The 26,402-nt window shown below is 36.8% G+C and overlaps 2 protein-coding genes across 2 annotated transcripts in view; one reads left to right on the forward strand and one right to left on the reverse strand.

Moving 5' to 3' along the window:
* The window catches only part of LOC140150962 (uncharacterized), a 60,174-nt gene that overhangs the window by 24,522 nt on the left and 9,250 nt on the right, over positions 1-26,402 (forward strand). The window lies entirely within an intron of this gene.
* LOC140150964 (uncharacterized) lies at positions 6,760-23,214 on the reverse strand. The gene is made up of 3 exons (XM_072173127.1): positions 22,856-23,214; positions 11,226-11,430; positions 6,760-7,613 (listed from the first exon to the last, which is right to left on the reverse strand). Exons 2-3 carry the CDS (start codon positions 11,413-11,415, stop codon positions 6,916-6,918), a joined length of 888 nt encoding a protein of 295 aa, XP_072029228.1. The 5' UTR covers positions 11,416-11,430; positions 22,856-23,214; the 3' UTR covers positions 6,760-6,915.

Consider the following 26,402-nt stretch of genomic DNA (forward strand, 5'->3'; position numbering starts at 1 on the left):
ACTTTTCATAGACCCTCAAAACATTTCAAAGATAATACCATAAGGCAGCTATAACATGTAGACTTTTCATAGACCCTCAAAACATTTCAAAGATAATACCATAAGGCAGCTATAACATGTAGACTTTTCATAGACCCTCAAAACATTTCAAAGATAATACCATAAGGCAGCTATAACATGTAGACTTTTCATAGACCCTCAAAACATTTCAAAGATAATACCATAAGGCAGCTATAACATGTAGACTTTTCATAGACCCTCAAAACATTTCAAAGATTAGGCAGCTATAACATGTAGACTCTTTTGTTGATCAACAGTCTCATTGGATCTGGGCCAATCACAAAGGTAAAAGCTGGTGAACGACCAGTTGATCAGCATGTGTAGGGTGAACTATAAATAGTTTCAGAAGGAAATTTGCCTTTAGTGAAACTTAGAATGCTTTTCTATTATTTGTCTGGTTAAGAATCTTCTTGCTTATAAATTTTCAATTCATACAAATCAAAGCAACATAAATTAAAACAAACACAGAATAATACAACTTAGCAATAAACAAAACAAACAATTTAAAAGAAAGCAAAAAAAAATAAATAAATAAATAAACAAACAATACAGTTTAGAATCACGGACTTAGAGTAATTGCCCTGTCACATTATGGAAACTTTTGGGCCTCATAACTGCTAAATTGTTGGTCTAAAGTATACATATTTATAGCCAAAATAACAATTTCTCGATCATGAGAGGATGTACCTTCTGCGTCAGCGTACTTTTCATAGAATAACACGATCTTGCGACCTGCATGACCGAACCTTGACCTTGCCTAGCAACGACCGTGTGATTCGTCAATTCTCAAAAGCTGTGTTTGCGCCGTAAGCGCCGGTATTTGCGTAGTACGTTCAGCGCAAATAACTGTGCGTACCCAAGTTGGCTCTCATGATCGAGAATTTAATATTTTGGCTATAGAATGGAAAAGACTTGTTAAATGCATCTGTGAGGTCACATTTGAAACGTTTCCCAAAAAAATTTGGGTAAAAAAAAATGGTTTTTCTGGGAGGGTGGATTTTCTCCAAAACTGAGCTCAAATTTGACCTCACAGATGGATTTGTCAAGTCTTTGCCATTCTAAATATGTAAACTTTTATACTTCAGACCAACAATTTAGTCAGTTATGATGATTCACACCTCTGAGTTTATAGCCACCATTACATGTAGAATAATAACTGTGGGCAAAAGACAAAATTTGATTTTCATAATCATCAGCCTGCTACGCTAATTGCCAAAGTCAAATTTTTTGTAATTCTGAGAACAAAGAACATGTGGTTCAATCATGCATCAGTTACATAATCACCCTAATTATTTTGAATTATTCCCTTTTATTAGTATCATTATCATTAGTTCTTGTGCAAATATTGGTGAATAAATATGTTTAAATGCATGCTTGAACCATATTTTTTGTACTTCGTTCTCAAAATTACAAAAAATGACTTTGGCAATTAGCGTAGCAGGCTGACGAAATGGTCTTTCCCTCTTTCAGCTTTAAAATAAATCTGCACCCTCGATCCACTTCTGTTGATGCTTCAAATAGCTTTGACTCATAATATACAAGGCTCATTCAACAAGTTATGCCTCTGTCTTTTAGTTCTGTAAATAAAAAATATCCATCTTTAAAGGTTAATTTATAATCATAACAAATTAAAAATGTCTGCTATTTGCAGAAGCTGAGATATGAGCATGAAGCTCTAACTTTTTGAATGACCCTAGTACATGCCAAATTGTTGAAAGCCAAAACTCTCTTAAAATTATATGTTTTGGAATTGATTTAAAAATAACCAAGCAAGTAAGGTATTAAAGCAATAAAACAATCATTTTTTTAAACATGCATTTTATTTGTTTTGGCTACATAAAGTTGGTCCATTAACCATTCCTTGTCAAATTACATTCTCAGTATTGTACAAAACAAAGGTAGAAATAATGAGATACTATATATGTATTAGGCAACATTTTGATTTGTGGAATACAAAGTTTGTAGTTACAGTATTTATAAAATTATATCTGAATGGCTTTCTCTAGTTCTTCAGATCTAGCTGCAAAATACCAACATAAAAGTAAACTTGATTATAATTTTTGTTTTAGGTCCATTAAACCATTTCATTTGAAATTACATTGACGTATTATGTACAAAACAAAGGTAGAAATAATGAGATATCATTTTGACACACTTCTTATTAAAGTATTTATGATAATTAATTATATTAATGAGTTTTTTAAATCTAGCTGCAAAATAGCAAGTTATTATTTTTAAATCATGTATTTACACTTTTATATTTCTGTTCCATTTTGTCTTCCTGATAACTTATTTGTGGTCATATTTTTTCCCTTTAATTGGTCCATTCAAATTGTTAATCACAAAATGCTTTACATGAGGTATTTCAACATGAATAAAAAGTACAAATTTATGTATATAGTGTAGTGTACATATTTACAATAATTATTACTGGTATAGTTTGAGATTGTCAATATACTTTGTTTTGTGATACAGGCCTTTGACAATTATTATTCAATATCACTTGCAGGAAAATATTATTACAACAATTCTGATCTGTAGATGGTACTAAATATCCTCTACACAACTTACTTTTTTAGTCTGAGAGCATCCTTTTCACATGTATTAACCAATATATGCCTGAAAATATTTATATCTGGTAACAGCAAGGGAGGGTGACCTGGTCGGAAAAGTGAAAATTTAAATACAAGGGTAAAGTTCCTTGAGCATGTTTTTGAGGGGAGGGTTGATACATGTGAAAAGGATGCTCATTGAAAGCTCATACAAAGTAACACACAACTTTTAATGAATAATTCAACAAATTTTTTTGTCTAATCAAGTCCTGAAAATGCAGTTTTGAAGAAAAAAAATAAATTTGATATGATGCATTTCAGTTAGTGTACTAGTGAGCAATGAAAACTCAAGCATTTAATTTCTTTTAAAATATGTTACTTATAATTATGAAATCTGACCTTGCTTCACTCAGAAAATTATTTTTGTTACTTTATAATAATTTGTTTTGAGATGAAAAAATTTCCACGTTTTTAGTTTTTGCCATTTTTGCCAAGTGTTAAAAGCTTCGTATTTTTTCCATGTGGGACTTTCGAAAACTGTACACATTAAGGGAGGGGGTATGAACGTTTGGACAGTATTTATTGTGGGACATTAGAGCACATCAGACATATCGAATTACATTCTGAATACGAAGAATGGCCTTCTGATATCAAATAATTTTGATTTTTGAAATTGCAATGTAATACACATTCTATGGCAAATCATTAAAATTGATATTTTTGATATTTAACAGTACTCAAGTAAACTTTATAAATCTGATGATTTCTACCTAAAGTGTATGTAGGTGGGTTGAAAAGCCAGCGATGAATTGAAAATTTTGACCGTTCGTATTGAAGATATGGATTTTTTTCCCAAAACACCAAAAAGAATTAGGTCTTTTGGGAAAAAATCCATATCTTCAATATGAAAGGTCAAAATTTTCAATTGATCGTCGGCTTTTCCTCCCAGCTACATACACTTTAAGACTATATCATTAAATTTATAAAATTTACTTCGAGGACTGTTATATCTCCAAAATGTGAAAAATATCAAATTTTAATAATTTGTCATAAAATTTGTATTATATCGTGAATTTCATAAAATGAAAATTTTTTGATATCAGAAAGACATTCTTTGTATTCAGAATGCAATTTGATATGTCTGATGTGCTCTCATGTCCCACAAAAATGCTGTCGAAACGCCAAAACGCTCATTCCAGATCCCTCATTCGAATCACTGATAGTGCCTATCAGTGATTCGCTAAATCAGAAAATTGAAGAAACAAATCATCAAAACTCAGTTTTTTAATTTGAATTGATGTGGGGGTGTGTGTGGATGTGCATGTTTATAATACGATTTTGATTTCTTTTTTCTTGATATTTTCTTGTACATTTATCCTATAGCACTTGATAAAACTTGGTGTAAATTAACTTCAGTATGTAGGACAAAATTTGGAGGTCATTTTAAGGTACCCATAGGTCAAATTTGTTATGATGGTTGGATTTTCACAAAAGTTAACTTTTTTATCAACATGTTTTACCAAATTTGAAGGTCATCAGGGGTCATCTGAGGTCAAATGACCAAAGATTGATGGATTTTCAGGCAACTATGAACAGTAATGAAGAGAATTTTTGTCTGTCAATTCATGGTCATCTGAGATTACCTATGTAATGATTGATGGATTTTCATGACACTTGGTGAAATGGTTAACAATGAAAATTATTTTTTTCAAGGTTAATTGCAGGTCATCAGAGGTCAAATAAGTAAATATTGATGTATTTTCATGAAATCAAAAACTAGTTTTTTCCAATGTCATTTAAAGGTTATCTGAGGTCAAATAAGTAAACATCCTTGTACTTTCTTGAAACCTGGGGAAATGTTAACCTTTGGGTGCAAGGGCCAGGAGAATATGAGTATGTACATTTGTGATAAAATTTGACACATTCAGGACTGTGACAAAAATATTGTTCTTAGATTTTGAAAGGTGAAGTTCATACATCTATACAAGATTAAAGAAAAATAAGAATACAGAAAATATCTTTGAGTCTTTGGTCAATAATTGAATAAGAATCCTGGGATATGTGTACATGCTTGTGTGGAATGTGATGCTGGAATGTTTGGTAAAATATGGTGACTTTTAAGGCAGTGACTCAAGCCCGGATATTCGGGTACCCGCCCGTTTTTTCCCTACCCGGATACAAATTCCATTTACGGATTACCCGAATTAAAAAAAAATTTAAAAAATTATTTTTTTAATTTTTTTTCAAAGTTTTTTTCCGGTTTTGCAGGGTCTCTGGACCTAGACCTAAATGCTAGGATCATGGTTGACCTAAAAAAAAAAAAAAATTGAATTTTGCACATTGTTTTGTAATTTTAATATGAAAATTGATACATAGTTTTTCATGTCATACTCTATTAATGATATCAAAATGCATTCAAATTCAATGCATTTTGATATCATTAATAGAGTATGACATGAAAACTATGTATCAATTTTCATATTAAAATTACAAAACAATGTGCAAAATTCAATTTTTTTTTTAGGTCAACCATGATCCTAGCATTTAGGTCTAGGTCACTCCAGAACTCCAGAAACACTACAAAACCGAAAAAAAAACTTTGAAAATTTTTTAAAAAATAATTTTTTTTGCAATTTCGGGTACCCGGTTACCCGCCTCGAAATTTACCTCGGTACCGAATACGTCATTACCCGATAGGTCACAGCCTTAGTGACTTTTGAACGTGCATTTACATTTTGTGCTAGTGACTTTTGGTCCATTTTCAGAATTTGGTCAATTCGCAATATGATGTGCCTCCAGCAGTTGAACTGCTGGAGAGGGGCCAAAATATGCAGTGCATCACAGGAAAATGTTGACAACCAAAGCCTGTGCAATTCACAGGAACATATGTAATTATATAGTAGATCCATTTTCAATCTATTGACCATACAGAATCCTTCATGTAGCTGTGTTCAACATTATTATAATCACACACGGGTGAAAATCGAATGGAGGCTGGGACGGGGAAGTCAACAAGGTAACAAATTGGGACTGGCAATGCAACTGCTGGCAGCGTATCGTATTGTGAATGGAGAGAATTGAGAACCTTTGGCCAAGCAAAGTGTGTCACACTAAGTAGCCAGACATTGATTTTTAATTTTATCATGCAGTTAAATATAATTGCTATAAATGGTGTAAAGATATACAAAAATAATAAACTATTATAATACAAGAAAATTAATGTCATTCACCAATAAAAATACAATGATTTATATAAAAAACTGATGTAAAGTGTATATACATGAACAGTTTTCAATCTGGTATTTATATGTACAGTGTGTCCCAAAAGTCTCTTTACCATTTTAAACTTTGAAATATAATTGTTTGTTTCATAACCAAATCCCCCCAGTGGGTCACTCACATGTTAAGGTGGTATGGGTATGTGCAGCGGTCAAGGGTCCCCTTTTCAGGCTCTCCAGCTGTTCCTTAAGACCCACATTTGCATCATGCTCCAGTTCATTGAGCCTCAAACTCTGAAAATTGTAGCTCTGTAGCTCAAATTTGGAAAAATGTTGATTTTTTTTTTTAGCTCCAAAGCTTATAATTTTGCCCAATTTTAGTTCACAGACCCCCACAAAAATGTTGAAATTTGAGTTCATCAAGCCCCTATTTTGCCCAAAAATCAGTTCTTAGTTCCCAAAGTTTGGCGCTCTGTGCTGCACACTCCTACCAAAATTTTAGTTGAGTGCCCCGGGCCAAATACTAACGCTCTGCGTAAAATGAACCAATTACAGGCTTCTTTGTACTCATTTTAATGTATTTTCATGCTGATTCCAAACATGGTCCTGAAAATGTACAACTCTGAAATTTTTGAATTAAAAAAACTGAAACTTTTCGTCTGCATGCAGTCAACACCTGCATGGAGAGAACATTATGAATGTATTATCACAAAAATGGTACTGGTGGTAGAATTAACTTGATACATATTAACTTGACCAGTTTTTTGCATATATTCTAAAAAGGCACACATAAAGCAAATTGCAGCATGCCACCTGCAATTTGAACTTTTCTGTTCTATATAATAGCGTATGTTTAACATTGTAACAAAACGCTGAATACCATGTTTTTACAAGCAAATAGAAAAGGCATACAAAATCAGCATATCATAAAACATTTTTTACTTGTGCTGTTTGTATGAATTTTCTGTTCATAATATCACTGAGTGCAAAATTGCATAAATGGGCAGAGTAGCATTTCAATGAATCGAAAATTGAATGGCTATTAACCATTTTTAATGGCTGCCTGTCCCTGTGAATATACCTATTTAAGGAAGCGCTTCATAAAGTAGCCAACCTGAAAATGTCGTCATTTTAGCAATGCCTCCATAGACTTCATCATTTGCATGGAGTTGCAACCATACTTGATCTCCCTCAGTCATCTCAAGCAAGATACTATTACTCACACCATCATAATAATCATACCCTGAATCCTCGTAAACCGCTGTTATCATAAGCCCATTTTTCATCAGCTTGATATAACAGTTATGGGCATTTGACCACTTGTTCACATGAAAAATAAAGTAGTACGTCCCATTGATACGACATATAAATTTTCCTATATCCAAATCGAAATCCTCACCGACGTTTGCAAAGATGTGATCAAAAGCAATAACATAATCGTCAGATGGTGCTGTGATAGTGTTTGAGGTACCAACTGAGAATGCTGACCTTCGACCCAAGTGTGGGATAGGGGCATGTTGACTTGGGTAGCCAAGTGATGGGATGCTTGAGATGCTCCCCGGTTCCCCTTTGTCGCCCTTATATCCTCTTCCGCCTCTGTCACCTTGCACACCGGAGTCACCACGTGACCCCATCAAGCCCGGAACTCCACTTTTGCCTGGCAGGCCCATAGGGCCGATGGGGCCCTGTGACCCTTCCCGTCCCTCAAGACCGGTGGGCCCAATCCCTCCTTTTGGGCCTGGTGGGCCCGGAGGGCCATTGTTTCCATTGTTGCCATGGTTACCTGAGTGAAAAATAAAACAAGATTTATGATATTGTTGTGAAATGAAATGAGTTGCACTAAGATTTACTGAATTGGAAATGTGATCAACCAGATGCTTCCTAGTTTGAAGAATAAGTTGGGTGGGATAGAGTAGGGGTGTGGTGGGAGGTTGGGATAGGGGTGGATAATAGGAGGGGTGAGGTTAGGGATGGTTGGGTGTGGGTAGGAGTGGGTGGGGTAGGATGAGGTGGGTATGTGGGGTGGGTAGATGGGTGTGACACAGATAGTTGGGGTGGGTAAGTGGTAGGGCAGGGCATGCTGTGGGTAGGGTAGTGTCGGGTAAGGGTAGGGTGAGGTTAAGGATGCCAGAGTGGGGTTGTGTAGGGTGCAAGTAGATGTGGGATATAGTGTGGTGGGTAGTGGGTTATGGGTAGGGGTATGGTGGGAAGGTATGGTAGGGGTGAGATAAGGGTAGTAGGGGTGGGTTGGCTTGGGGTTGGGTTGGGTGGGTTATGGTGTGGTAGGGGTGGGGGTGGGGTTGAAGGTAGGTGTGTGGTGGGGTAGGGTAGTGTGGGGTTGTTTATGTTGGATAGATGTAAGGGTATGGTGGGAAGTTAGCGGTAGTGGGGGTTTGGGTAAGGGAACGTTCATAAATACCTTGGTGGGGGGCTGGAAAATTTGTAGGGGGGTCAAAAAGTTTTGACCTTCCAAAAGGGGGGGTCAAAAAGTTTTGACATGGCAAAAGGGGGGTCAAGAAAGTTTTGACACCCATAAAGGGGGGTCTAAAAGTTAATACAAATTTAAAAGGCTACGCACAAGACACCCCCTAATAAAGCCATTTTCATCCCGATCATAGGCGTAAATAGAGTAAAATACAAAATTTTTGCGCGCTACGCGCGCAGTAAAGCATTTTTTTAAAGCTCCGGTATATATGTATGTAAAGCAACTGCAATTGTTCGTCTGTGCCCAAAAATTTCATTTGCCCCCCCCCCCACACACACACCAAGAAAGCTGGATAATACACCCCTGATACATCCATGCAATAACTTTTGAGACCTTATTTGAAAGCAATTTATTTATATTTTATGATGTCCTGACAATTTAGGCCTATTAGATATAAGGCCTGTAAGAGTGACACTGATAATTTATTGCGGATCTGTTTGCTTGAATTTGTAACAAGGTTGAAACTGTGTAAGTTTAATCCACTATACTAGTAAAATAAAGCATTACCTATAGTGGAAACAAGAGTGGAGTATTTTAAGTACTAGTATACCTTCATTATGTGTGTGTGTGGGGGGGGTCAAAAGTTTGGGTGTATACAAAAGGGGGGGGCAAAAAAGTTTTCAGTCCATAAAGAGGGGGGGTTCTAAAAGTTTAACATACAGACAGAGGGGGGGTCAAAAAAGTTTTGACATACCGAAATCAAAATTTTCCAGCCCCCCCTACCAAAGTATTTATGAACGTTCCCTAAGTGGGGCAGGTAGGTGGATGTGACACAGATAGTTACCAGGGTGGGTTACCATGTGGTGTGGTTAAGTGGTAGGGCAGGGCATGCTGTGGGTAAGGTGGGGTTGGGTAGGGTGGGTTAGGGTAGTGTGGGGTAAGGGTAGGGTGATGTTAAGGATGGGTGGGTACGGATATGATTGAGGTTGTGTAGGGTGCAAGTAGGTGTGAGATATAGTGTGGTGGGTAGTGGGTTAAAGGTTAGGGTAGGGTAGGGATGTGGTGGGAGGGTAGGGTAGGGATGAGATAAGGGGTAGGAGTGGTAGAAGTAGTAGGGTAGGGGTGGGTTGGCTTGGGGTTGGGTGGGTTATGGTGTGGTAGGAGTGGGGTTGAGGGCAGGTGTGTGGTAGGGGAAGAAAGTTGTTTATGTTGGATAGATGTAGGGGCATGGTGGGAAGTTAGGGGTGGTGGGGTGTGGCTAAGTGGGGTGTGGGTAAGGGGGCGTGGGTAGGTGGCTGTAGCACAGATAGCTGGGGTGGGTTACCATGTGGTGTGGGTAAGTGATAGGGCAGGGCATGCTGTGGGTAGGCTAGGGTAGGGTAGTGTTGGGTAACCGGTAAGGGTAGGGCGATGTTAAGGATGGGTGGGTATGGATATGAGTGAGGTTGTATAGGGTGCAAGTAGGTGTGTGAGATATAGTGTGTTGGGTAGTGGGTTAAGGGTAGGGTAGGGTAGGGGCATGGTGGGAGGGTAGGGTAGGGGTGAGATAAGGGGTAGGTTGTAGGGTAGAGGTGGGTTGGCTTGGGGTTGGTTGGGTTATGGTGGAGTAGGGGTGGGGTTGAAGGTAGGTGGGGTAGGGTAGGAAAGTTGTTTATGCTGGATAGATGTAGGGGCATGGTGGAAAGTTAGGGGTGGTGGGGTGTGGGTAAGTGGGGGTAGGTGGGTGCGACACAGATAGTTGGGGTGGGTTAACATGTGGTTTGGGTAAGTGGTAGGGCAGGCATGCTGTGGGTAGGGTGGGGTAGGGTAGTGTTGTGGTGGGAGGCTAGGATAGGAGTGTGTGGGGAGGGGTTGGATGGTGAGGTGGGGTAAACATGGGTGGTTGAGGGTAGGGTGGGATAAGGTAGGGGTATGGTGTTATGGTAGGGGTGGAGTAAGGTTAGGGTGAGGTTAAGGAGAGTTGGGTATGGATAGGAGTGGGGTTATGTAGGGTGCAAGTAGGTGTGGGATCATATAATATAGTGGGTTAAGGGTAGGGTAGGGATTAGGTGGGAGGGTAGGGTAGGGTGGGATAAGGAATAGGGGTAGTAGAGTAGGGGTGGGTTGGCTTGGGTTGGGTGAGTTATGGTGTGGTAGATGTGGGGTTTGGTGGGTATAGTAGAGTATTGTAGGTGTGTGGTTTGGTAGGGTATTTAAATTGTGGGGAAATGGTGGGAAGTGGTTGAATGTGGGTGGGGAACTGGGGATATGGGTGGGGTTAGGGTTAGGTGGGGGATGAGTGAGGAAATGAGGTAGTAGTGTTGGGATAGAAGTAGGGTAGAGGTGGGTTGGGGTGTGGTACAGGTAGTCATATGACTATTTTTTCAATAGTCCTATGAGAGGGAATTTGTTTTCACTGGGTAGTCCAACTGGGAGACATTTGTTTTACAAGTTTTGCAACTTTTATTTTCAGTCAAAATGCCTGTAGCCAGGGAGTTCTCTTTATTCTTTTAAAATGTTGAAATCAATCCTTTTTTGAAGGAAAATTCACAAAAGGGCTACATTTTAGCCCCCTCCTGCACTCCCTAAAATAAATCCTTGCTATAGGCCTGGAAGGGCCTTAGGTGATGAAAAAAAATGCAGTTCTAAAGTTTGTTCAGCTTATAATTGCCGGAAATTGCTTATATTGAAATACCCTACCACGTTTTCACACAGAAAGAAGGCAGGATTCCCCTCGCTAAGCGCGCGCCTCAGGAAAGCTCGGTCATAAAACGGATGGATTATATGCATTAGTGATACACCCTGCCCAGGATTTTAACAAAAGAAGGCTAGCACAGGAAGGAGCACACCATCCTGTGTAAGGGAATTTCAATATGAGCCCTTATATTGTTTTGTCGGACAGACCTTTCCAGTAAGCTTGGTCAGCAAGATGACATGTAACAAAAAGAAAAAATCCCCCAAATGCCTTAGGATTTTAATTTAATTACATACCAGGCATTCCGGCAGGGCCTTGGATCCCTGGCAAACCTGGGGGCCCAGAAGGGCCTGGATCCCCTCTGTCACAACATGGCCGGCACATTTGTAAAGGCTCTTCTACTGTCTGAGTGGTTTCTCCCATACAGAGTGGTAACCATAGAAACAGGGTGAGATGTATGAACTTGAAGCATGTGATGGACATCATATTGGTAATAGGTATCTGAAATGACAAGAAATATATGTTGGGTTACTTACTGGAAATGTTCTTTTATGTATGGATGATGCAACTTCATTGATGAAAATTGATTGGTTGGTCAGCCTATTTTCTGTGCTTATTTATCCAACCCTACATGTAGCAACATTACTGCCTATTCTTGGACAAGGGTCAGGTAGCACTATTTGAAAGGTAGAGGGTAGTACAAGAAATGACAAGAAATATATGTTGGGTTACTTACTGGAAATGTTCTTTTATGTATGGATGATGCAACTTCATTGATGAAAATTGATTGGTTGGTCAGCCTATTTTCTGTGCTTATTTATCCAACCCTACATGTAGCAACATTGCTGCCTATTCTTGGACAAGGGTCAGGTAGCACTATTTGAAAGGTAGAGGGTAGTACTAAGAAAACTCATAGTCATAGTGTGGGATATATAATATTTTGTAGTAAACCTTTGATGAGCGCGACTATCATGATTTTGCAAATTCGGAGCTAACAACGTGTACGGTGCACAGTTCATAAAATTCATAAAATTCCACCCGTCAAACAGCAGATCTCAGCAGCCAATCAGAGACAAGTGCATCCAACGCAGTAAATATGTGATGTATGCTTAAAATACACGCTCGTCAAAGGTTTACTGCAAATGATTATGCTAAGGCATGGTAAAGATCCAACAACAACAACAACAACAACATTGACAATAACCTTATATTGCACATAATAACCGAAGGGCCAACATCCTTTAGAGAGAAAAGGAAAAAAAAAGTAAAGAAAAAAGAATAAATTTGTATAAAAGCACACATTGAATATGTATTAATGACTGGGCATTAGGAAGGGATGTAGAAATAAGACTAAAGCACTTAATCCAATGTAGAGAGATCATGTTGCACTCAGATATGAAGTGAAGTGTTCTAGAGTTTACATTTGGTATATATCGCATACAAGTTTGCATCAAAACATACAGAAATAAGGATGTGGTTGATATGACTTGGAAATGCAAGTGTTGTGGTGGTATTATCAATCATTCCATTGTCTTATAAATCCTCAATTTATTAATGTCATTAAGGAATGGGATATTAACGTTTAGCGACGTTTTCACGTATTTTTCGTGGGAGCTGAGAGTACACCAGACCTATCGAATTGCATTCTGTATCAAATAATTTTGATTTTTATGAAATTCACGATATAATACAAATTTTATGACAAATTATTAAAAATTGATATTTTAAAATGTTTTGATATTTAACAGTCCTCGAAGTAAACTTTATCAATCTAATGATATGGGTGAAAAGCCGACGATCAATTGAAAATTTTGACCTTTCATATTATAGTATACATTTTTTTTCCCCAAAAGACCTAATTTTTTTAAGTGTTTTGGGGGAAAAAAATCATATCTTCAATACGAGAGGTCAAAATTTTCATTTGATCGACAGCTTTTCTTCCCAGCTACATACACTTTAAGTACCAGTACATATCATTAGATTTATAAAGTTTACTTCGAGGACTGTTAAATATCAAAAATATCATTTTTTAATCATTTGCCATAAAATGCGTATTATATTGCGAATTTCAAGGAATCAAAATTATTTGATATCACAAGAACATTCTTCGTATTCAGAATGCAATTCGATATGCCTGATGTGCTCTCATGTCCCACAAAAAATACTGTCCAAACGTCCATACCCCATCCCTTAACCTATAGCCCAATCATAAGCAAGCTAATCACATAGTTTTCAACATTAAATAGAGCATAAACATGATAACTATTTGAGATATGACTATGAAACATGTTACAATGGTAAAACAATATCATAATAACATAATGATACTGACTTAACTGGTGAACTCTTTATGGTCAGGTCTGCAGTTATTTACAGAGTAAGAGCAAACAAGCAAACAAACAAACAAACAACCCCTTCCCCCCCCCAAAAAAAAAGGTACATTGTTCTAGAAATATATATGAAATTGCATTATTTCGTGTAAAAGAGTGCTTAATCCTTTGACGGAGAGCATGTATACATAAAATTAGAAAGAAATACCTTTACTGCTACTTACTACCATGCCCGGGGTACTCAGTACAAATGACCATACGGGGGCGTGCATAAACATGGGTAGCATTTTCAGCCTTCTGGTATATCAATGACCCCTTTTTCAAAGCCTATTTTGGTATATCAATGGGTCCTTTTTTCAAAATTTTCTCAATTTTTTCGGGAAACAGCCCAATTTTTGTCTCGCCTGATAAGGCAGGAGACTATATAATCACTTTTCCGTATGTGTGTAGGGGTGTGGGGGTGTGTGTGTGGATGTGACAAATTTGGTTAAAGTTTTGGTTAAAGTTTGCCTTCCGCCTATTTTCTCGGAGACTAGGGGTTGCACGTTCCTCAAACTTGGTGGGTGGGTGCATCTTGACCCGAGACAGAACCGGTTTGTATTGGTTAGTGGGTCAAGGTCACTGAGGTCATCTAGGGTTCATCCGAGGTCAAATTAGTAAAACTGTCGTATGGGCATGAAACTTGGTGGGTGCAGTCAACATTTAAAGCCAAATTTGTGGAAGGTCATTTTGGGGTCACCAGGGGTCATCTGAGGTCAAATTAGTAAAAACTGTCGTATGGACATGAAACTTGGTGGGTACAGTCAACATTTAAAGCCACATTTTTGGAAGGTCATTTCGAGGTCACCAGGGTCATCTGAGGTCAAATTAGTAAAACTGTCGGATGGGCATGAAACTTGGTGGGTACAGTCAACATTTAAAGCCAAATTTTTGGAAGGTCATTTCGGGGTCACCAGGGGTCATCTGAGGTCAAATAAGTAAAAACTGTCATATGGGCATGAAATTTGGTGGGTGCAGTCAACATTTAAAGCCAAATTTTTGGAAGGTCATTTTGAGGTCACCAGGGGTCATCTGAGGTCAAATTAGTAAAAACTGTCTGATGGGCATGAAACTTAGGGGGTACAGTTAACATTTAAAGCCAAATTTTTGGAAGGTCATTTCGAGGTCACCAGGGGTCATCTGAGGTCAAATGAGTAAATACTGTCGTATGGGCATGACACTTGGTGGGTACAGTCATCATTTAAAGCCAAATTTTGGGAAGGTCATTTCGAGTCCACCAGGGGTAATCTGAAGTCAAATTAGTAAAAACTGTTGCATGGGCATGAAACTTGGTGGGTACAGTCACCATCAGCCAGATAATCGTGCCCAGCCGATAACCACCAAATTCATTTACCTCTACCAAAGTAATCGCAAAAGCAGGCGGTCACGAAAGCAGGCGAGACTCGTGGTTCGAGAACCGCCTTGTTCCTTAATCTAGCCAATATTTTCAAAATTTTCCCAAAATTTTGGGAAAATTTGTAAAAACTAAAGACAATTTTGGGTAAATTCGGCCGAAAATTTTGACTTTTGGTATATCAATGGGTCCAAATTTCTTGAAAAATTGGTATATTTATGGGTCTACTTCCAAAATCTCAGCGGCACGTCCCTACCAAAACCAAACTTGAGTACCTCGGCTACCATGTAAATGACTTCCAATGACGCTAGCAAAAGATCCTTTCAATGAGCAGAAGACACCTGTACATAATGCATGCTATGTGACTTGTGTAAGTAATAATAGAAAGCCCAAAGTGCAACTTGACATTTCTGAGATAGTGTTTCTTTTGCTCTAATACAGTCAATATATCGCCTTCTGATTGTTCTGCTCTCATCCCCAATATATGCAAGAGGGAGGGAGGGAAAGTTAAGGCACAGGACAGTGATTGTGGAGGAGGAAGGAAGGGGAGTGGGAAAGGGAATGGAAAGGAAAGGAAATTAAGGTTAGGTTAGAGAAAGGAAAGAAGACCACCAGTAGGAAGAGCTGTTAACTGTCATGACACATTTTATGTACAGAGCCCATAGATGTGGGTCTGCAGGGAAAGTGTGTTTACCCATCCTTTTGCACTTTGCACCCATAGATACAAATTAAGGTTTAACTTGCAAACATAATTTTTCTCAAGGAAAATCATAATTAACATCTGTCATTTTCCTTGTACCAAAATATTGTTGTGACAGCTAGACATCATTCAAAACAAGAAGGAACAATTAAAATGGAATTATCTGTATATTAAAAATCTTACATGAAATGTGCAGACTAATAGCTCACATTAATGACTATTTAAAAACAAAATTAGTTATGGCATCTAATGTTGACAGTTGCAAGTTACTATTTGCTGGTATGTATTTAGTATTTCCCACCATTTGAATTGTGCATGTCATCTTATTATTGCTTATTTCACATGTTATTATGATGCTAGAACCCAATAGCCCACAAAGTACATTTTAGAGCTTTTGCATGTAAACATTTTTGTGTGTGAAAAAGGTCATTTCAGAAATTCTACACCCCTGCAAAAACAAATCTGGCTAGGGGGCTGGGCATGCAGGCTATCTCTGGGAAAGGTGGGAACAAGCACATCCATAGGACTAAATATAATATAGGCTGTAAAAATTGCCCAGGAGTTTAGGTCAATATTATATTAAACTGACGTTTTGGACAATTTTGCCCTCCTGAACAAAATCAAGCATATGGGGTGGAAATGATACCCCTTTTATCTTGCCTTGAGATCTTCTTTATAGAACCCATACCATTCCTCTTGTGTGTCAGCTTTATTTATCTCAATATTTGAGTGCAAACACTGCTAAATCATGCTCCTCTCCTTTATAACTTGCACTGTGCTTTAAAAAGGTTGCTGACCCCTGCTCTACTAGGATCATTTTCATAACAAATTCAATCGCCAGTGCATCCCCTGAAATAGTGTCAAGTTTGAATTTCAACAACATGTCTATGGGTAATGTAAAGATTTGAAGGGAGGATTCAAAATGTGATAAAAATGCTTAAAAAGTTTGGCAGCAAAATGTGTAGCAAAGTAATTAAATTATACTGGCAATCATTCAAAGTTTTGAGCCCTGGAGAAAGTAATGGACAACACTTTGAAACCACAGGAATAACAGGACAGGGTCCACTTGCAAAACAGGAAGATGTCAGCTCAATCCTTCATTTATTATAGGAAGATGTCAGGTCTTTATTAATGTTCTGTATGCTAGCCATGCGCTTCAACAGGAAAAGTTCAAGTTTTGAAAGATTTTCTCAAAATATCAAGAGCTATTTTAAGAACTACTGAATCAATACTAGGCTTGTTTGTACTCATTTTAATGCATCTTTCATACTGATTCCAAATATGGTCATGAAAATTTACATTTCTGAAATTTTTTAATTAAAAAAAAAAATTTGAAACATGTCGTCTGCAATCGACACCCGCGTGAAGAGAATTGACTATATGAGACCTGGATTTTGGTTGGCGAAAACATCAAATTTTCAAGAAAAATTGTGAACCAAAATATTTACTCTAAAGTGTGATGCCGTGACAACTGACAATTAGTTGTTAATTTTAAGCTAGGAGAGAAGATTTGTGATTTCTTTTAAGTTTGTCACGCACACTGGATTTGATTTGATTTGATGTCAAATTAAAGGTATTTCCCATGTTTGGTCATTTTGATCTTCGTATTGCTAGTAACAAATAAACTTGTGTTCGACTTGTAAATTGATGTCCTGAGATATCAGTTTAGGAACAATATATTATTGCGGTATGTGTTTGATGGTAAGAAAAACAAGAATCTCCTTCACTCTGTTAAAAAGAGGCTCATAAGCTGAGCAATGAGTGGCATACATAAGGTGTGGCTTTGAGGGTATTGTCCGGGGGCACTCAACTTTGGAAGTTAAACGGTATGTGCCTGTCAATAAGCCCCCTCTTTTGAAGTCAACTATACCCGATGACCCCCTTTTTTTAAAAGTCATACCCGATGACCCCCCCTTTTTTTTAGTTGCGGCTACCCAATGACCCCCTTTTTTTGGTTGCGGCTACCCAATGACCCCCTTTTTTTCTAGATTTTCTAGAATAGCATCATCAACATGACAAAAAATAATGCAGAAACGTTCAAATTGTGCTCAATTTTTTCAAAATTATGCCGACACTTTCAAAATTTTGCTTAATTTTTTCCAAATTTTCTACCCAATGACCCCTTTTTTATTTTGTTTGTACCCAATGACCCCCTATTTTAAAATAACGCTTTGTACCCAATAGGCCCCTACTTTGTGACGCCGGTAGGCACATACCCGTCACTTCTAAAGTTGAGTGCCCCCCCGGTATTGTCCCCCAAATTTTGGCCATTACTCAACTAATCTATGGCACTTCTCAAAGACTAAAAGCCCTAGGCATTTTTACAGCCCCTGGGGTTTATATTTTGGGTTTATCTCTGATCTATAAAGTAGAAAGACATCATTGAATCTAGTGATAGTTGGGTTTTTTTTGGTAGTAAGTGAAAGATCAAAAAATTCTTAGACAAAGGTGAGAATGTTCAGCTAGCTTCTTTATACATGCTAACTTGCCTACGAGACCTGGAATATTGTTAACATGGAGCAAAATTCTTAGAAATCTGCACCCTTCCCTTGCATTGGCATTGGTTAAAAAACTTCGGTGGCATTCCAAATCCATGATGGAAATAGGGAACATTTTTGGATAAAAAGTACTAGTAGTCATTGCATTAACTATACTTTTGAACTTAAAGGACAGAGAAATGGGAGAGAACACAGACCTTATTTGTTGGAAATTCGAAGTATTGAAGAAAAAACAAGTGATTTTTTTTTGTCACGCTGACTCCCTTCAGCAAAAAATTGCTTATCGTTGAAAAACCTGGTGTGTGTAATTGGCCCCTGAACATGTTTAAAACAAAACCTTCTATGTAACCTCTTGGCAGTTATGTTTTAAGCATGTTAAAGTGCCACAACTACATAGGAGGTTTCCCTGCCCAATAGCTCCCAATGATCAGGCGGCATAGGAAGCGCAACACGGGACGTACGAGGCTGGTGAAGATACAGGGCTGACAGCCCCATTCAAAATACACGGTTAGCAATTACAAATGGAAAATTAACATACTTACAGTGTGGTACATTGTCGTACCCCGACGGTTTTAGAGTAAGATCATTTTGCTTTGACACCACATAACAAATTTAGAATTGTTTGTGAAGATTTCATGATTATGTGTTAATCCTATGGCGACCTCAAAATTGGCGATATCGCTTCCATCACCGCCTGCCAATGATGACATAATGATGAATATATTTTTGTTTTAAAAATATACTTTGAAAAAATGAGAAAACCTTATCTGGACATTGATGTACTCTAAACGATAGTGCAGAAGTTTACCATTTGCTTGCATTATTTTTTAGTTATCTCATCACAAAAATCATGCAATGTTGTCAAAAGTGAACTGTGAGAAATCAATGCAAAAAAATGTCAAAATTATGCACAAAATGTCCTTTTATTTTAAAACGGTAAGGCTTTCATGCTTGCATGCTTGCGAAAACTGTATCTGGTGCTTGGTCGTAATTTGCATATTTTTGCACTAATGAATCCAAATTTAATAATTTAAAAGTCTGGGTGGCAATTTGAAACTTGAACTTTTTATGTTGAAGCCTATGGCTGGGCACGCAGAGCATTAAAAGCCCTGCTGTCCTTCTACACACTAGGCGTATAAAATATCGGAAATAATAATTTTAACCTTAATTTGTTCTAAGTTCCATTTTATTCTGAAAACAGTGGCCCCTGGATTGGCCTTTTTTGAGTAAACATATTGTCAGTATCGTTTTGAAGTATTCAAATAGTCAGATGTGAATGTAGGGTAAATGTATCATAGGGCATATTTGTGTATATTCTCAGTCATACACTGTAGGGCAGGAAGAATAAGTTTTCAGGTAGCTGTTTTCATTTAGTCCGGGCACTACTGCACACAACAGGAACCATTGATTGCTATGTAGGAAATGAAGTGTCTTGTTTGGAATGTAACAGATTATGTGTTAATACCAAACAGCTTAGACCTGGTCCTGTTACTCTGTAAACTAGCGCACATGCTCATAGAAAGGAATTAAAAACATCCCTTTTTGTGTTGTGTGTGTGTGTGTGTAAACACACCTTTTTATCACAAAATTGCAAATATTTTTGGCCTAATTCGCCATAGAAGTGATGATGTGACAGGATTAACTACCATAGCAATAGGTTACAACAATTGTTGAAAATATCGCCCTGCACTACAGGCAAGATTTTCGATTTTGATAGGCCTGAACTTGGCTCAAGAGCATTTGGGGGGGGGGGGGGTTAGCTTTTTAAACTAACATAAAGTTCACCAATGAAAGATTTTCCCCAACTCTGTAAAGCACATGGTATGGGTCTGTATGCAGTTTTGTCAGAATTTCTGTTTTGATTTCACCATTTTTTGCTTCCGACTGCCAAAATGTCAAACTCAGTACTGTATTTCAAATTTATATAACCTGCAGAAATAATTGATAATTCCATTGTGGCATACATAATCAATCCGTAGTCGGAACTGGAAGTCGGAAGTGGAAAATGTTGCAATCAAAATGGAAATTATGACAAAACTATGATACATGTATAAAAGCCTGTATGATGTGCTTTAGAAAGTTAGGCAAAAGCTTTCATTAACTAACTATTACTTTCAAAAGCTAAAAAGTTGATTCCCAAATATGCTCACCCTTCCAAGTTCAGGCCTGTGAAAATAAAAAAAATCTTACACTAGAATTTTACACAATTTTATGCCTAAGGGTAACACCAGGATTTTTGAAATTTGGGCAAAAATCTGGCTTTTTTATGATTTGTTTGCAAAATTGAGCTTTTTTCAACCATTTTTGGTGAAAATTTCTCATCCAAGTAGGTCAAAATAAAAAATAGTGCATCCTCTTGTAAATTTTTTTAAAATTTACTTAAAATTGCCTGTGAAGTATATATGGAAATTTGAATTAGGTGAATATTGCTGCATATACAGAACAGGGAAACAAAATCTCGCTTCAAAATTCATATTTTCCCTCCAAATATTCTTAGAATAAACCAATTTTTCCAGGTATGTGTGCACACTGCAAGTTTTGTCTGCCCAATAGATCAAGCCGGCCTTCCAGGTAAGAGCCATCATGGAGGGGGTACTGTTTCATCTTCCCCTAAAACCTTCCCACCCCTAGCTTAAATACTAAAAATTCCTTCAAAAAAGGAATAGGACGCCCAATGTGAGCTTTGATGTGATGTGCTGAACCGTTTGGGTACAATTTTCTTCTATAAAACAATAATGTAACATTAGCATAGTACGCAAAGAAAGATTAGGAAATGTAAAGCATATCTAATATGGTGAGAGAGGTGTAAAATCGTACTGCATGGGATGTAAGAGGATTGGTTTCAAATAAAAAGGCCAGGTTACCATTTCGGTAACTATTGTTAGGAAATCATGTGGGGGGGAAGTTGTTGGAGCAGAATTATTTTATTCTGAATATACATGTAGGTTTGCATATTTAATTCTTAAGGATTGTTTTCCAAATGGACATATGATATAGTGGTCGGTGGTAATACCTGACAATATTGCATGCCTGGCTATTGATTTAATGGAAAGTCACCACGGATATCAGCTTTTAAGAGCATTTGAACTTGTTTAACATGTTTAAGTGATATAAGATCATGGTGTATTGGATGTTTTTATTAACCCATTAATTTTGTATTTCAAACAAAAAAGGGAAGCATATACGTACAGGATTTTAAGGATTTTTGCAACTACCGCGCCAGATTTTCCAGGGATATGAGACCATCCCTGTTTTTGTTTTTTTTTAAATAAGAAACCATGTTTATCGATGGAATTCCTATATCCTAGTTCCTTGATCTACATAGCAGCTTTTTGGATCAAGAAGTCGCGAGTCGGACACCATGCTCTTTACCGAGGAAACAAAATACGAGTGCACGGTTATGCTGTCTCTGTTTATTCTAGTAAATCACGCTGCTCTTCACCTGGATCGTACTCTGTGTTTGTAATAGCGCCATCTCTTGAAAAGTATTTTACAAGACAGTAAAAGGCAAAATTATTAATTTCGTATTTCAAACGTTAATTCCAGCTGTATATAGAACTACTGTACTTGCATTCAATGCATATTTATAGTAAACAGTAATAAAATCTAAACCAAGTTAGTTGTGTTATTTATTCTAAGCACATACTTTTTAAACAAAACAGATGCAGAATAAATCTAGAAAGACCAAAATTTGAAGCATTTTGCAAAGTCAAGCCAATATAGGGGTGCCGCCGTAGTGGGCGCCCTAATAAATCCTTATTTTCTCTCTTGGTAATCATTGCAAGTGTGCAAAATAATTTGCAAGTCTGGTGTTAGGCAAGTTATAAGTCAGTGCCAGATTTTGTCCTTTTAAACAAAATGCTACTCTGGGTCATTGCCATGATCACTGTCATTATGAAGGAAAGATTTAGTACAACCTAGACATTCATTGTAGTAATTTTGTCCTCCTGCAGTTATGTCAATGACAGGTAGTTCACAACTTCACCTAGTATTTATTTTTACAGTCATAACAATTTACATTTATCCCTTTATAGATCAGATGCACAAAAGTTGGAGCATGTCCAATGCATATCAGCTGTATGAGTAACTGAGAAAAGGGAAAAGCACAGTGAGGGAAAAGGGAATTGAATTTTCAAGGTTTGCCAAGTTTATGGTGGCATGATAGGCTCAATTAATGTTAAATTGTCTGTTGCTTGATGTGTTATCATGTGATTTTAAAAAAGCCAACTACTTCTGACACAACCACTGTTTGATTTAAATCTTTTTTTAATTTATTTTTTATTACAGATGTTGTATTTTCAGTGCTGGAACAGGTTAAAGGGGTCGGTCACCCACATTTGCAGAGTATTTTTTGTGAGACCTGAGAGCACATCAGACACACCAAATTGCTTTCTAAATACGAGGAATGTCCTTCTGATGTCAAATAACTTTCATTTTTTGAAATTTGTGCATGATATAATACAAATTTATGGCAAATTATTAAAAATTAATATTGTTGAAATGTTGACATTTAACATCCCTCAAAAAGTAAACTTTATAAATCTGATGATAATCATGAACAGCAGAATTCACCAAGACCTTTGCGGGACTTAGCCCATTAAACCAAGATAAAACTCATTGAAAACAGCTCAACTATGTTAAATCAGGGATGTGTCTCATATCCCTGGTTAAATCCACAAACACTAGCTGGGAAGAAAAGCTGACCATCAATTGAAAATTTTAACCATTTGGATTGAAGATGAAAAGTAGTTTTTTCAAAAACAGGGGCCTAATAAATAAAGCAAATGCCTAATGTTAATTTCACCAATGTAATATTATCATTATTGAGTGTATCAGAGTTGTAACAAGTTGAGTCATTTAATGGTTGGGTTGAGTCATTTCTAGCAATAACTGCAATGTATTTACATAAACATAGATTAATAAGAAGTTGAAATTTGAAAAAGGAAACAAAAGTTACAAACATGCTTGAAAATGAATACAATTTGAATAAAAACTAGTGTCTTACCTTTAGTTATGATGAGTGATGATGATAAATGGTTGTGGTTTAGGTTTGATTTCTTGGTTTCCAACCAAATTCAGGCTCCTTGACACTTATCTCCTATGTAAGCTCAAATTTGCTATGGTTTGTGTGAAATGATATCCTAAATCATACCACTCCTCACTGTGCTGGCTTAATTCCACCAATGCTATTGCAGGTAACACTAATAAGCCTATTTATGTCATGGTTTTAAACATTTCCAGATTTTATCCTGTCTTTTAACAAGTGTTAAAATAATATTGTTGTCATAATATTGTTGTAGAAAGTAAAAGTTGGCTAACATTCCTCTCTAATGTCTCAGTTAACTCAGTGGGGAAGTTCCCTGGGGTATTCCCATCCTTTAATAAGCTCTTTATATGTGTTATCTGGGAGTGAAAGAAGAAGTGGATCAGCAAAAGTAACACCTGTGGTATAAAAAGTTCTTTTGACCAATTAGAATTGGATTGCGCCATTTGCCGATGGGTAAAAGTACCTATCATGTCCTTGAGTAGCTTAAATGTAAAAAGTAAAATATTTTCATCATAGTAATTCAATAACATAATATTGTGTGCTAATCTAATTTTATATTTTTATTGATGATAAACAGATGTTTCCATTTGTGCTTTTCTTGATTTATCAATTTTGGACTAGCATATATATATGTCTAAAAATCATGAAAATTTATATAGTTTGAAATATTTTTTATTTCAAGACTTGTTTATTTGGCACAGATAATTTGTGGTTAGCTATTACCAGTTAATGTGATTGTTTTGTTTATGCCAAATTGCAGGCAGATAATATGGAGATAGATGTCATATTTTGGTCAAGGTGAAGTTGAATGAGATTGAACACATCTCTGAGACTTTTGACTGTTGATGTTGGAGTGTAGCTAAAGAAACTGGTGCCAAGTTTAAGAGACCTTTTCAGTAATGGTGTTTTTAGAATTTTGTTATTCACTTTCATGTGAATGCCCTTTGCACTTGATTCAGAGTTAAGTACCGTCACATATTACCTTGTTGATGATATTATCATAAACGAAGTAACTTTTTCATTATTCATTATTTTTCCATTATCAGTCAAAATGTTTAATTGAATACAGTCATCTATAATGTCAATTTACTCGATAAAGAAAGGAGGCATGCTCCAGCCGTGTGAATGAATAATGTAAAAGTTACCTCTATTATGTGTCAGGAAACTCGGAATCAAGTGCAAAGGCCTTAAATAGGCCAATTAAAATGTTGCAAACCGGCAATTCACAGGGAATGTAATGAAACAAAGCAACAGTTTGATGACATTCTAAAAACGAAAGTCCTCTCATTGGAGGAGGGAGCCAGAAAGTATGAATAAGTTTGTAAAAACCTAGTTAAAATATATCAGTCAATGTTGGATCTTTCGGATTTGAATTAGCAACATATTACACTAATTTATAAGACATCAAACTTTTGCTTGTTTCCTTAGGGGTCGTCCATAATTTTCGCCATTTTCGATTACGCACAAAGCGTGCGTAACTTTTTACCCCCTCCCCCCTCAAGTTATGCACAAATAAAATGACGAAAAATTGCCCATGAGTACTACTGATAAATACATGTAGATATTCAAATACTCTGTGCTGGTGTATATGAAGTGATAAACAAGTTTAGAAGAGTTCTAAACTAATTATGATACGGTAGATTTGTTAAATCCTGGATTAATGTTTTACGGATTGTTTTGAAAAATGTTGAGAAACATCCTTTCTTAAACTATATTTTTATGAAAATATAAGGGGGAAATCTTATTGGTATAATGTTCTTGCAATTAAACTACAGGCTTCATGTCTTTTGTCCCGAACAGTGACAATCTATATAACAGTACCAGGACGGACGTCCCTTTGCTGCCATTGATCATCCTCCAGGATAGGAAATGTTCTTTATGTATAAGCAAGTAGGACCGTTGTACATAATATACTCGAAATTAAATATCAAAGAGAAATCACTGAAACAATTCATAGACATTTTGTTAGGTTAATTGGTTATTAAGTTATGAATAAAATGTTGGAAATACCATAAATTTTCACTACTTTTTTTTTTGCTCAAATAAATCGCCATTTTTCTTACACACACCTGCCCAAAATGTTTACCCCCTTAAAATGACGAAAATTATGGATGGCCCCTTAATCAGTGTGGTCTTCAATCAGTTTTGTTTGAGTGGATTCAGAGTGTCAATTGGGAGGGTAGAAAATGTGAAAGCAAGGGAAGCAAAGGCAAAATGTCAGATGTAGGGATTTTTCATTCATTTGTGGCAGTTGAACCCCCGGTAAAACCGCACCAAAGACATATAGGAAATTAGAAAATTGTAACAAAAATGTATTATATTTTTGAGAAGTTCCTGTTCAGTCTGTTTGCTGGTGCTGGCCTGTCATTTACCTATGAACTTGCTATAACACACCTAGACTTCTAATAACAAACATGTATGTAGGCCAAAAATAGCACTCCAGAGTATTCTATACTTTGCTTACATAACCCTAATTCTTATTTCTTATGGAGGAGGTGGCAATGATTCCTCTGGGATGGATCATCCAACTAGCACCATGTAAAGAGACACAAAAACACACATTCCATGGGTTTTTTTGGCCAAATTTCTGATAGTCACCTTTTCCCATATGGGCCTTATCATCTATAATAAATTACTGAGCTGCAAAACTTTTCGTGACAAAAACTCGAATGGTGGTGTTGCAACTGCAAATTTCACTTTTGCAATCCTAATCATTCACCGAGTTACGCTGCATATTCACCTCATTTTTTTTCAATCTTAGTGATTAAAGTCTAAAAATGAGCAAAAATACCTTAAAAAATATCCAGGGACCTCAAAATAATGAGCATACATTACTATGTCCGCCTAACAACTACATCGCGTCAAACAAAAAAATCTTGCGTCTTCGCGTATCAACACGCCACGTCAAACAAAACAAACGTGTATCATTTAGTTCGCTTCATCTCGCGACATCGCGTATCAACACGCTGCCTCTAAAGCAAGTGGGAATAATAAACACGGGAAAATGAGTGAGGAGAGTGCATAGGTGCCATGGGTTGGCGATATTATTTAACAATCCGTGATGCATGGGTGATCATCAAACTTTGCGAACATGGCAAAAATACAAATTAATAACCGTTATAAATTTTTTGAGCATTTGGACCTACTTATACTGACATTTATGTTTCACATTCATAAATTTGTTAGCAGTTGACTAGGAAGAAGTATATAGCCTACAGATAAGAGGCAGAGTGGATAAGAGGGAGAAGAGGGATGTGAGCTAAAGGGGGAACAGTGGAAAGAACAGGAGGATAGGGGACAACACGGAGCAACAAAGAAGAAGTAGATTAAAATGAATTAAATGAAACGACTGATCAATCGGTAATAAATTAGGGAGTTGGTAAAATTGTTCGCAATAAAAACTTGGAGGGTGATGATGCATTGTAAAATTGCATTTATTTACGAACCGCGAAAGACGGGTGACCGCTAGTACTTATAAGTTATTAATGCTAACAGTCTGATTTGG

This window comes from Amphiura filiformis, chromosome 4 (genome assembly GCF_039555335.1).
Source record: "Amphiura filiformis chromosome 4, Afil_fr2py, whole genome shotgun sequence".
In the NCBI taxonomy this organism is placed as follows: Eukaryota; Metazoa; Echinodermata; class Ophiuroidea; order Amphilepidida; family Amphiuridae; genus Amphiura; species Amphiura filiformis.

Bases quoted from the DNA above. Each gene is read 5' to 3' on its own strand.
- LOC140150964 (XM_072173127.1), bottom strand. From the start codon at position 11,415: ATGATGTCCATCACATGCTTCAAGTTCATACATCTCACCCTGTTTCTA. The intron at 7,614-11,225 runs GTATGTAATTAA...TTTTTCACTCAG, and splicing joins AGGCCCTGCCGGAATGCCTG to GTAACCATGGCAACAATGGA.